General features: G+C 49.3%; 4 protein-coding genes across 4 annotated transcripts; 1 reads left to right on the forward strand and 3 right to left on the reverse strand.

Annotated features, from left to right (window-relative positions):
• Nucleotides 1-456: 456 nt before the first annotated feature.
• On the reverse strand, nucleotides 457-2700 carry FSUBG_11302 (STB5-SIN3 binding protein; the record flags this gene model as incomplete). The annotated part of the gene is made up of 1 exon (XM_036675971.1): nucleotides 457-2700. One exon carries the CDS (start codon nucleotides 2698-2700, stop codon nucleotides 457-459), a length of 2244 nt encoding a protein of 747 aa, XP_036533209.1.
• A 940-nt stretch (nucleotides 2701-3640) lies between these two features.
• On the forward strand, nucleotides 3641-5212 carry FSUBG_11303 (thiol-specific monooxygenase; the record flags this gene model as incomplete). Its single annotated transcript, XM_036675972.1, has 3 exons — nucleotides 3641-3717; nucleotides 3771-4359; nucleotides 4409-5212. The coding sequence occupies 3 exons, from the start codon at nucleotides 3641-3643 to the stop codon at nucleotides 5210-5212; spliced, it is 1470 nt and encodes a 489-aa protein (XP_036533210.1).
• A 348-nt stretch (nucleotides 5213-5560) lies between these two features.
• Nucleotides 5561-7381, reverse strand: FSUBG_11304 (DNA repair RAD50; the record flags this gene model as incomplete). Its single annotated transcript, XM_036675973.1, has 1 exon — nucleotides 5561-7381. The coding sequence occupies one exon, from the start codon at nucleotides 7379-7381 to the stop codon at nucleotides 5561-5563; it is 1821 nt and encodes a 606-aa protein (XP_036533211.1).
• A 1218-nt stretch (nucleotides 7382-8599) lies between these two features.
• On the reverse strand, nucleotides 8600-12575 carry FSUBG_11305 (DNA repair rad50; the record flags this gene model as incomplete). The annotated part of the gene is made up of 2 exons (XM_036675974.1): nucleotides 8600-12316; nucleotides 12369-12575. 2 exons carry the CDS (start codon nucleotides 12573-12575, stop codon nucleotides 8600-8602), a joined length of 3924 nt encoding a protein of 1307 aa, XP_036533212.1.
• Between the last annotated feature and the right edge of the window lie 1313 nt (nucleotides 12576-13888).

Raw genomic sequence — 13888 nt, forward strand, 5'->3', positions numbered from 1 at the left:
TCTATCTAGTAGGGGTTTGTAGGGCTGGCAGAGCCTCCAGCTAAACTCTGTTCCCAGCCGTTGAGGCCCGCAAACGACCTAAAATCGAGGCTGTGTCGCCGTTGGAATGATATGCATTTTATTCAGTCAATTGAATTCGGACATCGTTAATCTTTAACGGTCGGGAACCTTGTCCCTTCGCCTGCGTAAATATTGATCATATATAATCCACCAGTTATGAAATCGTCAGAGCGAGAGGCTACTCCACGCCAATCTATAGCATGAATTGACATAGTATGCACTACAACACTACCCTTTAACTAAAATCTAAATATAAGTCAGTCGAATTACCTTGAATAGAATATTCTCCTCCGAAAACGGTCATTGTACCCAGTGTTTGTACTGGATACGTGCACAATAGAAACAGACCATCTATCCGTACATCGCCGATGGACATAGTATATATCCAACTCTCGCCTAAAGAAAGTCAAGATCCCATGAACCCCATCCATATCCTAGCACGGCCTCTTCATTAACTCCCCCAATACTCGAGTCTGCTCCATTCAGCCACAGTGAATTGGCCGACGACGACTGTTGCGTGGCTCCAATCTGCCCTATTCTTTCAACCTCTTGACTCTCTTGTGCATACTCGATCGACTGGAAGCATGTCGCTTTACCCAAGAACTGATGTAGCAACCCGGTAAAACTAACGATGCACTGCTTGACGAGCTCTTCTATAGTCTCGCCATAGTACGCAGTGCTCATACCCCCTTGTCCCGTCAACACGTCAGCAAACTGCTGCATGATGTGAGCTGCTTCTTGTGCCACTGTCCATCCCTCCGGAAACGCTTCGAGAAGCGTGATTAGTAGCACGACTTCTTCCCGGGCCGACGATGATGCTCCACCGGCCCTATACGATGCTACGAAATCATGCATCAACAACAGACATACTGGCAATAACCGACTCAGTGATACTCTGTTTAGGGGCAGTTGCCGCTGCTGAAGGAGCGCTGAGTTGGCTTGGAGTTGCTTCTGAGCAAACTCAAGCTGCTCCTGACGAGTAACAGCCGCCGCAGAGCTGTTGAAGTGGTTCGGAAAGTAGAGAAGAATTAACAAGTGGTAATACTGAGCACTCAACCATGTGATGCTGCTGTGGATAGGAAGATTGTCTGCTTCCATGGGCGACATGAGACACCCGTTGCTGTACCAGTCCTCGATTTCAGACCTCAAACTATTCAGTACCGTACGCCTATCTGCGGGAGCCAGGCGTGCGGTTTCAGAGTTTTGTTGTAGATGTACTGCGTGAAGAATCCGATATTCGAGCTGCCGGAGCTGAATTACATGCCGACTGGTTTGTAAATTCCGAGCATACACAGCTCGATCCGGACTGGCAAACTCTTCCACCGTCAGCCCCGGAAGCGGTACATTGGCATGCTCGTCTGTAAAAGCGGCTGGTAGCCCTTGGGACGCCGACATCATACGGTCAAGGACGAAGATACTCCAGTAAAGTCGATGTCTGAGCTCGGTCTCCACGGCCGTACGTGGCTGTTCGTCTGGTCTAGTCAGACCGATGATCATGGCTTGTCTTGCCGCAATACCGACGATGAAGTATGCTGAGGTTGCTGCTGGATCAAACAGAGAGTACAACCCTAACAAGATGAGAATCTGCACAGACTCGATGCTTTCGTTAGAGAGACACTCTTGTATGATGTCGGGGTATACCACATCGAACCGACGCGCAGTGTCACTAGGGATCTGCCCAGCCCGTACAAGCGATGTACATCCAATGGCCATGACGAGATACAAAAGTGTCATGGGGGGATCCTGATCAGCCGGAGACGCATCCCCCAAAAGTTCGAGATCTCGCCGTATTCGAGCTTGATCGACAAATGGATATGCCCTGTTGACGTGACGAAAGAAGGCATCGACAAAGCGACTGGGGGCAATATCATGAGGCAGGGCTTGTCTCGCAATCAACCGTCGTTTTGTGACTGATCCGTCCGTTGACTCTCCATAAGATAAACGACTGCTCGTGGTTCGCACACTACCAGGATCCCTTTCCTCCAGGCGCACATCAACACTCTGTCGCCCAGTTGAGGGGTGGTCTTGTCCCCGTATAGAGGGAAGAGAGCCTATAGTCTCTAAAGGAGAAGCCATCTGACCCGGCACTCGCGATAGAGGTGACGATACTGTCCCCGAAGTTGCGACATTCCCAATACCGCTCCGTGGCCCATGGCCGAGTGCAATACCCAGGTCAGATCCTGTCTCGATACCTTCTATCACATCTTGTCGACCTGGCGGAAGGATGGTTTGTTCAATGTATTGGCTCAGCCATTGTACTCGAGAGCGCAGCTGATGCACTTGAGCCTCGGCATTGGCAACAGGGTTAGTATAGGAACACCTCTGACCGGCGCTGGCACATAGAGAGCAGACGGGAAATGTGCGGCTGCATTTCTTTTTGAAGCTGCGACACCTATCACAGGCCGGGGCTATGGGTCTCCCAGTTGCGCTCCGGCCCGTGACGGCCGTTTGAGGTTGCTTTTGCTGATCCTGCCGCCGAGCCTGCGCCTCTCCCTGGGCCACATCCTGCTGCTGTATCCGCTGGTCAGGAGATACTGGTGGTGAAGCGGACCGGGCCCGACCGACGTCCCTCGGGGATGGAGACACCCTGCGGAGGCGGAAACGGTGGATCGAAGCCTTCATATCAGATGCAGATGCCATTTTCGGCAATGGGCGTTGTCAAGAGTAGCGAGTGGCATGGCAATAAATGGAATGGCCCCAGTAGCCCAGTCAGACGAGACCGTTATCAATATACGATTGATATCGCGACTGGATAAGAATGTATGTAGAGGTTTTGAGATTGCATGTCATTTACAAAGGGAGAGCATCGAGGAATAAAAAAAATCATTCAATCACCTCATTCGCTGTTAATATGAGTCTTTAGAACAGCAGATAAACATACGCCATCGTGCAATAGGTAGCTATTGCTGGAGGATGTTGATGGAGGTGGACCAAATTGCGTGCTTGCACGAGGTTGAGGTGCTATTCCTTCAAGGGGGCCCTCCCTCACTAACGTTAGTAAGAACTCGCGGAGCCGCAGGGACAAGAGTCTAATGAACCCTGATGAGGTACAGGCGTGAATACAGAGATTCCAGAAGCTGTGATATGAAGGTGAAGGTATAACAGTTTCATATATTGAACCAAGTCGAATTGTCTCATTAGATAGACATGCATGTCTCAACGGGTCAAACTGGCAGCGCCGGGTCCTCCGATGCCCGGAGTCGGGGTCGCGCGGAGGCCGACCGGGATTACCTAAAGAGGCAACCATACTCAAAGAGACAATCATTCGACAGCGCCGAGCGGATGAGGCTATTGTGCGGGATCCATCGGCAGCGTCTCTTATCATCGATTTTAATCGAATGAGACGAGGAGCCGTTCATGAGAAGAGCATTGAGCCGCTCAGAGTATTTATATACTCCCTTGCTCATCCCGCATCTTTATCGAATGCTTGCATCCCATTATTGCCACAGCTGGTTTATGTAATTACTCTCACATTGTTACTTACATCACTGTGACTTAGACGTACTGTGTCTCATCGTTCCAGTAAAGCCATATCTAGTCCAGCGTCCAAAGCCGTCGGCGACTTTGAGGTAGACAAGTAATGGCGTTGGCAGATAAACTAGACGTTCGTCGCATCGCCATCATTGGTGCTGGTCCAAGTGGCCTCGCAGCGGCCAGGTAATCACTGATACCACCTACACATATAGCCCAGTCACTGACTCTCACTCTAGATACCTTCTCGCAGAGAAAAAGTTCTCCAAAATCCGAGTCTTCGAGCAACGTGCCACACCAGGAGGTGTCTGGAACTATACACCTCTAGCCCGAGAACAAGGCTTTTCAGTCCCAAGAACCCAGCCTAGTTTCACCCCAGACCAAGCACTGTGGCCTAACGATAATGGCGATGTTGAGTTTATGTCACCCATCTACGACCTCCTTGAGACAAACATTCCTCATTCTCTCATGAGATACTCTGATAAGGAGTTTCCTCAAGGCTCATCGCTGTTCCCCCGACATAGCGTTGTGCTACAGTACCTGAAGGAATATGCTCAGGAAATCAACCCTCACATCTCATACCACGCACAGGTGTTGAATATTGAGAAACCTGGTCTAGGCCGTTCTCAGCCCTGGACGGTTGAGGTTCTTGATCTCAAAGCCAATAAAGTCATCAAAGATGAGTATGACGCTGTTGTAGTGGCGAGTGGCCACTACAATGATCCATTCATCCCCGATATTCCTGGCCTCGTCGAGTTTGATAAGGCATACCCAGGGGCTATATCACATTCCAAGTTCTATCGACGCCCCAATGATTTCAAGGATAAGGTAGGGATGTCTGTTGCCCCCTGCAGACCGTTGACTAACAATTACCCAGAAAGTCATTGTTGTCGGAAACTCTGCCTCTGGAGTCGACGTGAGTGCACAACTCTCTACCGTTGCAAAGCAGCCCATCTTTGTCTCTGAAAAGGAAAAGGCCACCGTGATACCACCGGCCAAAGAGCCATGGGCAGCTGGCGTTCCCGAGATTGTCGAGTTTCTCCCTTCTCAACGTGGTGTTCGCTTCGCCAACGGTCAGATCGAGAACGACATTGATGCTGTCATATTCTGCACTGGTTTCCACTACTCGTACCCCTTCTTGAAGTCTCTTGATCCAACTGTCGTTGTACCCAGTGGAGGCCATGCGGCTCATCTCTGGGAGCAGATTCTCTACACCGCGGATCCTACTTTGTCATTTCTCAGTGTTCCACAGAGAATCGTGCCCTTCCCTATTGCTGAAGCCCAGAGTGCACTGATTGCTCGCATCTGGTCTGGACGCTTGAACCCCCCTTCAGAAGCTGCTATGGAAGCCTGGGTACGGGAGCAACACGAAAGGAAAGGAGAAGGCAAAGCAATACATGTCATGGCGTTCCCAGAAGATGTCGACTACATCAACCGTTTGTATGAACTGAGCAACACCGCCACCAAGGCCCCTGAGCTTGGCCTCGAGAATGATGGCGAGGGTAAAAGGCCGCCTTACTGGGGACTAGATAAGCGATGGGTGAGGGAGAGAGTACCTAAAATCAAGTTGGCGAGCAGAGCAGCGGGTGATAAGAGACATGAACTGAGGACATTGGAAGATCTCGGGTTTGATTATGAGGAGTGGAAGAGGACAGTCGAAGAGGGGGAGAAGTTATTTTAGACTCGATCCCATGAATTCCCTTTGACTAATTAACAATCGCTTGAATGAGCCCGAGCCTGACCTAAGCCGTCGTGGAAATAGTCCTCGTTATAAGCTCCTTATATTATAGACCAATGCCTTCAATGATACAGTTTGGAGCCCTTGCAACATCGAGTGGTTCTACACAATCCAAACATTAGAGGTCGCGTCGATAAATCTCAAAATCAGTTCATTAGCAGCAGTCTAATTACAAACGCTCGTATGTTTTATATCCGATAATAAGTGCTCATATACCGAAAAAGCAGTTTCGTTTCATGACTGCGGGTATGTTGAAATATCCTTAATAACAAAGAACATGAAACGCCGCTTTTAGTTATCGGTCGTCTTTTCGTTACCTGTCGTGACACCCTCTGCGGTATCAACCTCCTCCTTCTCATCATCACGTTGCTTCAGTGATTTGAGACCCGTCTTGTGCTCCTTATGCTCTTTACTGAGGTTGACTTGCTTGATCATCAGGCTGATGATGAGCGACAGGCCCGCAAAGCATGCATAGACGATGTACATTGTTTGCAGACTCTTCCAGAAAGCTGTCTTGGCAACCCTGCCATCGTGGCCCGTCAGGGAGCCAACGAGCTCGACGCTGCCCGCTGCATTGGAACCGGAGAGTCTATCTGCGAGTTCGGAGCCGAGTTCTTCCTTTAGTCTAGGGTATTGGCTCTCCATCTTGTTATTGAAAATGACACCTCCTACCACAACGGAGATTGATGTGCCCAATTGACGGATGAAGGAGAAGCATGAGGTTGCAGAACCAATGTCTCGAGGTTCAACATTCGTCTGGAGCGCAATGAGAGGAGCCTGGAAGTTAGGACCAATACCGATACCGGCGATGATCTGGAAAATGATGATCTTGGCCCAGTTGGCGCGCGGCTCAAGGTTGATAAAAAGACCGAATCCAATGACGGTAACGATCAAGCCCAAAACGATTACGAGCTTGTAATTGCCTGTCTTCTTGATGTAGATTCCAGCCCCAGCCGACACAAACGACAGGGAGAGTACGTATGGAAGCAGGTAGACACCAGAGAGCAACGAAGAAGCACCGAGGACCCCCTGGTAGTAGAGTGGAAGCCAGTAACTGCCTGACATGAAGACAAATGCGTGAGTGAAACCAACTCCGTAAGACGCAACACTGTTTTGCGTGTGGAAGAGGCGAATAGGAAGCACGGGAAACTTGGCGACCTTCCATTCGTATACGAGGAAGAGACCAACGACCAAGATGCCAAAGACGATGAGACAAATTGTCGTAGCAGAGTCCCAGGGGAAAGAAACACCACCAAGCTCAAGTCCGAGCAACCACATAATGGTACCGCCAATGATGAGAATACTGCCAGGCCAGTCCAACGCCAATAGACCCTCTTTCACCGGTGTTCGTGGGTTGTGGAGCTTCAGGACGAAGACAAGGATAACGATGGCAACGGCTGAGATGGGAAGGTTGATGTAGAAACACCATCGCCAGGTGACCTGGCTTGTGAATACACCGCCGAGAATAGGGCCAACCGCAGATGCCAAAGCCCAGACCATGCCCAAAATACCAAAGTACATTCCACGGTTTCGCATAGAGAAAAGGTCGCTGATGGCGATGTTCGGTAGAACGATGAGACCTCCTCCGCCAATGCCTTGAATGGCACGCGACGCGATGAGCATCGGCATGCCATTGCTAACAGCACACAACAGAGATCCAATCCAGAAGATGACAGCTGCAGCAAGAAGAACGGGCTTGCGACCAAAGATATCCGAGATCTTGCCCCATGTTGGCACGAATGCGGCGTTGCCCAACAGATATGCACTTCCTATCCAGATGTAACCCTGACTTGAGTGAAACTCGTTGGCAATAGTAGGAACGGCTGTGGTAATAATGGTCGTATCCAGAGCGGCAAGGAAGAGCGCAAGACAAAGAGCGCCAACTACCAATATTGTCTCCGACTTGGTCCGTCCGGCCTCGGGGTCACCGGCCTCAGGTGCTCCGGGAGATGGGTTACTGCCGGCCGGTGTCGTCTCCGCTCCTTCGGGAGTTGCTTCGGCGGCTGGAGGGTCTTGGGAGTGTCCATTCGCTGCATAGGCCCCGTCTCGTTCAACATCTAGAGTACTATCTGAGCTCGTCCTTCGTTCTGGTGTTGGTGGTGAGGCGGCCATTGTTGCGTAAGAAAGCCCCAAAGGCTAGATGAAAAGAGAAAACCCCTACTTCTCTTCACCTATTTCAAAGGATTGAGTCAAAGTCGTCGACGTAGTAGCTGTAGAGATCCTTGTCCGGAAGCCGGCGCTGACCGCAGCGGTGATTGCTAATCAGGAACCTGTAGTTTTCTCAATACGGTTATATTTGGCTTGGTTACTCTGACTTCAGTTTACGCCGGTGAAGGATTTTCATATGAGGATCCTGGTCAAAAAGGGGAGAAAGAGATTGAGTTGAGCTGAGTTGTTGTTGTTGTTGTAGTCAAGTCCATTATGATCCTTTCTCCGAAAACGGGGACCACGCACGCAAAAACCATGACTGCCGTATTCATTTATTAAATCCGAGGCGCGAGGGCGAGGCCAGGAACTTTTTCGAGCAATTCGGCAAAAGGAGCCGTCTGGTCTCTCTTGGAGGGTGGAGAAATAATTCCATTGCAGTGAAATAAGAGCGTCAACGACATCAAGACCCCAAGAACAAGGGTGTGTGTGGAGTCCGAATATTATTGCCGGGGTATAATTCCGTAACTTTTTACGTACTCGCCTCTAAGATGAATGATCCTTCGGCTCAACTATTGTATGAATCTGGCGAATGTAATAAGCGGTGGCTTGAGGAGGCCGCTACAACCACAGTCAACTAACTAACTACACATGTAATTGCTCCCCGGAATGACTCTTCGGTTCCTGTGCGTGTTTGATGATCTTCTTGCTTTGACGAAGCATTGGAAACTAATTTGATTCCTCTCTAGCTACTTCACCTAGCTCAAGGCTTGTCCAGGATGGGCTAGAATGAGCTCCTCGGAATTGCATGACGAGCATTGTGAGTTCCTGATATGATGTATTCGTATCCCTTCTTCGTAATGAGCCGACGTCCTTGGTAGAGACGACAGCATCGAACCAGTTCTCATCATAGCATCGTGCATTTGGGGCGGATTTGCGTCAGAAGACATAATTTATCACCGCTGCACCCAACACTAAATGAGGCTGTGGATATCATTGAACGTTTGTTTACCCAGGTGTTACAGGAGCAACATCAGGATATCGCAGTGCACAAACAAGAAGCGGATATATGATGATATTTGTACACGCCACAAAACGCCAAGAACTGATTATATCTCAGCCTATTTTACATATTTGCCCGACATCAAATCTCAAATCGTCTTGTTTGAGTACTTGATACACCTGTTAGAAGATCTTGGTGATGCTCTCCCTCGAGATGACACTGTTTTGTCGTTCATCTCGCTTGACTCTGAAGAAACTGTCACAGAAATCGCTACACCTCATATGTCGCAAAAAGTCCTCGTCATGAGTAATCACAATAAGCTGGAAATTGCTCTGCGCCTGTCGGGCTTTGATGATCATATGGAGACTCTCCGCCAGACTCTTGATATTGTCGCGATCCAAGTTCGTGGTGGGCTCATCGAGTGCGATCAGGCCGCAGTTGACGCCAAAAGACTCAGCCAGAGCTAGGCGAATGATGATAGACGCGAGAACCTTTTGTCCAGCCGAACATCGGCCACGCATGTCCATCTCAGTGTCCTGCTTCACCATGCAGAGTCGGTAGTTGTAGTTGCGTTTGCCTGTGTTTGACTCATTGTCTGAGCGGATGAGAATAGTATCGATGTCTGTTCCTTGGTAGGTGCTCTGCCACAGTTCGCCGGCAATGCGATTCACTTCGGCCATCTTCATGGAGTGAAATTGCATCACAGCTTTGTCCACGGCCGAGCTACACTGCGCTAAATCTTCAATGGCAGCCTTGGTCGTTTCCACGCGAATGTGCGACTCGCGATACTTTCTCTTGGCGTCCTTATAGTCCATTTCCCACTCTTGAAGGAGCCTTCCAAGCTCTTCATCTTTTGTTTTCATAGATCCCATAACGGAGCCTCGCTCAGCAAGAAGGCGATTATAGTGGTTCTCTTGCATGCGAGCTTCAGCCTGGAGGCGTTCGTAATCCTCATCTGCATTGCGGTCTTCCAACTCAGCGATCTCTTGGCGGATAACGTCGATCGTCCGAAGGTTCTTGCGGTAGTTCAGGTTGTCTTTGATGTTTTTCTTCTTGCGGTCTCCATTGTCAATATCCTGCTTGAGCTTGTTCGTGCGAACGGTAAGGTCTGTGACCTCCTTTTCGGTACTCGCAATTGTCTTCTCAAGTGTGGCAATGGATCGTTCATTGGATGCAAGATTAGAGGGTCCGCCTCGGTCGATATAATCTTGAATATCAGCATCCATCATTTTCATCTCGTTGACGGAGTTGGCTACGGCATCACGGGCGTCAGCAATGACTTGCTCCTTGGCCCGGCCGCGTCTTAGGACTTCATCACGGGCAGACCTTGCTTCCGTAATGCTGGGCTCAACGGTCTCCAACTCCTCGTCAGCTCGCTGAATGACGTCTCGTTGATGCAAAGCCTCTTCTTTCAGTGCCTGGATCTGATTCTGGAGGTCTTGCTTTTTGTCTAATTGACCCGCTGCTCGGCTGATCTTGTTTCTTAACTCGCTCTTTTCAAGCTCAAGAGAGTTGAGCTGGTCTTTCGTACGCTGGCGATCCGTAGTTAACTTCGCGATGCGATTTTTAAGGTTCCTCATCTGGTCCGATAGGCCAGCTTGAAGCTCATGAATCTCGTCGGGACTTCGAGTGACCCCACCTGACATTTGCTGAGACATGATACGATCAACCTGGTTCTCGGACTCTGCAATATCCTTGACAGTTTGTGTAATGCTAAGGACCGTCTTTGACATATCTTCTAGGTCTTTCTGCTTCTCTTCCTCGGCCGACAAGATGGATCCATATTCTTCCACTTGTCTCTCAAGGGCATCAAACTCTGCTTCGGCAACCTTGCACTCTTCTCGAAGACTAGGCAGTTCGGCAGTCAATCGCTCATACGTATCATAAGATCCCCTGACCGATCGTAGCTTTTCCAAGTTTGCGACGGTGTCCTTGAGGTCTTTCTCTGTATCAATTTTGCCTCTTGGGTCAAGGTGCTTGTCAATCCTCTTGCTCAAGCGCTCCATGCTTGCAGCTTGGTTGTCATCAAAATGGCGATCACAGAGTTGGCACTTGCGTTTGGTATCGAGCAAGCGCTTGCATTTTGTGTAATAGTCCACGAGAGCGTCGAAGAGGCTCAACTCATTCCTGAGCTCTTCCACCTGGGACTCAGTGACCTCGATTTCTTCTTTGTAATCCTCAATGGTAGCATTGTCGCGAACGGCTAGAAGAGCATTGACGACCTGCTGTTGGCAAGTAGCCGCATCCTTAGATTTCTTCTCATGTGACTCCTTAGAAGTCCTTAACTTGAATTCCACTTTCTGCTGTTTTTGGCGGATTTGTTCACGACGCTTCTGGGCCTCACTGACAACCTTGTTCTGGTCCATAATCAATGTCTGAAATTTAGAATCAAGTGTTTCCGGCTGCCAATCACTGCCAAGAATTTTGTCGAGCTTCGGCTTCCAGGTGGTTGTCAAGGTATCAAGCTTGCGCTTGCGGTCAACAAGTTCCTTCTTCCTGTAGTCAAGTTGGGCTCGCTCAGATGCCAGACGAGTACATTCTACAAGTTCCCGGCCTAGCTTATCGTTCTCATTCTCGAGCTGATGCAGCTTATCGTTCTCGTCAGAGATTTGGCGGTCCCAATCGGCGTTCTCGAAGGTCTTCTGGGTTGTCTGAAATCTACTTTCAAGGTCTTGCATCTGCCCATCAAGGACAGCCTTGGCACCCTCGTCCACGTCTATCTGACTTGACTCGTTCTGGAGCACCGATGTGCGTTTTTCAATAGCGCCCATTCGTTGTTTCGCGGACACGCGGTCTTGTGTGCGAGCAGCTTTACGACCTTCAAGCTCAGTGATAACGCCAGTGGCCCGGTCAAGCTCAGCGGAGTTTTCCTTCTGCAAGCGCTCCAGGTCTCGTTTCTTCTCGTTCAGAAGTTTTTGAAGTCTGTCATTAAAGGATTTGACATGGTGATCCGAAAGATCGCCATCAAAGCCCGAGAAGCCGTAAGACTGGGCGGCTTCCTGAATGGTTTCCATACGGATCTTCAATTGCCGCTCGTACTTGTCTTTATCCGATTGGTGTTTGCCCTGCTCGGAAAGCTTGGCAGAAAGCTCCTTTCGTGATTTTCCTAACTCGGTCTGCAATTCATTATACTGTGCTTTGTTCTGGTCGGCCTCATCCTGAAGATGCTGCATACGGTCTTCGTAATGTGCTAGGTCACCCTCGAGCTTTCCGTCGTCATCGGGCAATTCATCGATAGTGGCCTTCAATTCTTTGACAGCCTCTTCTCTGTACTCAAGCTGTTCACGCTTGGTATTGAGGTTCTGCACAATTGCGAGGTGGCTATTCGCCGTTTCTCGGATGTTTCGGATCTTGTCTTGCGTCTCCTCCATTTCAGAAGTGATAGACTCACAGGTTTCTCGAGATCCCTCGATTTCGGTTTGCAGGGCTTTCATCCTCTTCTCGGCTCTGTCCCCACGATCCTTGTTCACCTTATTATGAGCTTCGTCATTCTGAAGCTTGCCGAGCTGCTCGACTTGTTTCTTTCGGAGGACCTTGAGGTTGTCGATGGCTTTCGTGTATTTCATAGCCTCGAATATCTCGTCAAAGCGCTTCTTCAAAGCAGCCGGCTCACTCAATGGCCAAAGGGATTCATCTTGATGGCAGAAAATGACAGCATCAAGAATTGCAGGAGAAACACCGAGGCGCTCTGGGATCATTTCATCTAGCTGAGCTTGCCGAGTAGAAGTTGTTGTTCGCTCTCCATTGTTGACTACAACCAGGGAGCAATCTAGGGTTTTCTGAGAGCGGGTGGTCTTCTTGACGGTAAGTTGTAAACTTCGAGTAGCGACATGTTGACGGTCATTGATCGATCGAAATTGGAGTTTGACCTGAGCCATAACCTCCTTCTCGCCACAAAGCTACATTATGTTAGCATTCAGGTCTGCTTGTTGAGAATGCGCATGTCGGCACCTTTGGATCATGAATGAAAGCGCCACCCTTGCTATTGGGCGGCAGCTCGCCGGTCGTGGCATATTTTAGACACTCAATGATGGTTGTCTTTCCCGATCCATTGTAGCCGACAATAAGAGTAAGAGGCGTATTGAACTGGATAGCTTCACGGACGGAGGGGCTGAAGGACCGTACACCCGAGATTGAAAGCTTGTCGATTCTGGACATGGTGACTACTACCTCATCAGGGGAACGTAGTAGCGGCAGTGTCGATTACGTAGACTAAATCATTGACTAATAAGGAAAGCTGCAGTTCACAAGTCACAAGAACGTCGAGTCCTTGATCAGGTAAGGTAGACAACAAGTGTTACTCGTTAGCGTGGATCAGGCAGTGGAAGTCAAATTGGCGGGTAACGCGACGTTAGATACAAAGACGCGTTGAGAGGTTCGAAAGCCAGGAACAGGCGATGCGTCAGCACGTGCTTGGTAGCTTAGCCGGAGTTCTCGCGACCTGAAAGTACCGTGAGCCAACCCATCCTGCCTGCCAACATGATCTGTTTGTTCACTAATCATTTCTCCAAAAATGGCCAGATTTAGAAAACTGTTTGAGCTCAACAATACCTCTACGCTTTAGCAAGAACTGTCGTAATGCTGGCGAAACTGTTTCATTTCCTCATTCTCTCATGGCAAGTACAAGTTTGTGACGTTTCATCAATTGGAGATCGACTAAGGAATTACGTCTTTTCGACGTCAGCAGATCATCAAGTGGCAAGTCTCCAGAGACCCTGAAAATCAAGACCTCCAACATTCCTGGGTCAAAACACAAGCAAACCCACACCAGTCACGGCGCCACTCCGCTTTAGGTTTGTACGATGTAGACCCAAGACCCCTTACAGCTGGAGCGACATTGCTTGATGATTTTCCCTGAGAGCCCAAGGGCCGAAGGGTCCAGAGAGCTGAAGAAGCAACGAATTTCGAAACACGGACGTTCTAGGGGAAGACAAGAAAATCTAGGCCCCTATCCTAAGTGACAGAAATACCTAGGTAAGTTTAGTATATCTCGGTAGGTCTTTAGACCAGTCAATTTTGCCACCCTAGCTTCATGTCAGAGCTTTTCTTGCTCCTTGGGATGTCCATGCAGTTCAATAGCGCACTTTTCTTTTGGGTGACAGCAGTGGTGCCATGACAGTGACATATCTGTTTTCCTTGCATGAAAAACTGAGAAAACAGCAGACTTTGGATGAGGCGACAAATTTGGAAAGGATTTGCTCACGAGGATCAGCTAACGAGACGTGCAGACGTGCAGCCTCCTATGCGGTTTTGAACAAGACATGGCATTTTTCTTCCCACCCCTTGGGCATTTCTTGTTCCCCGATGCCATTTTCTTTCCCGCTTTCTCGATCACGAATTTCTCCAACAAACCCCCGTAGCTGCTCCACGATGATCCCCCTGCCCCCTGAACGTCAAACTAATCAGACATCATGAATGCCCCCGAGAATCGATATTTCTCCTCCGAGCCTCGAATGAGATGCTACATACAA

Source organism: Fusarium subglutinans, assembly GCF_013396075.1.
Source record: "Fusarium subglutinans strain NRRL 66333 chromosome Unknown NRRL66333_c0000212, whole genome shotgun sequence".
Classification (NCBI taxonomy): Eukaryota; Fungi; Ascomycota; class Sordariomycetes; order Hypocreales; family Nectriaceae; genus Fusarium; species Fusarium subglutinans.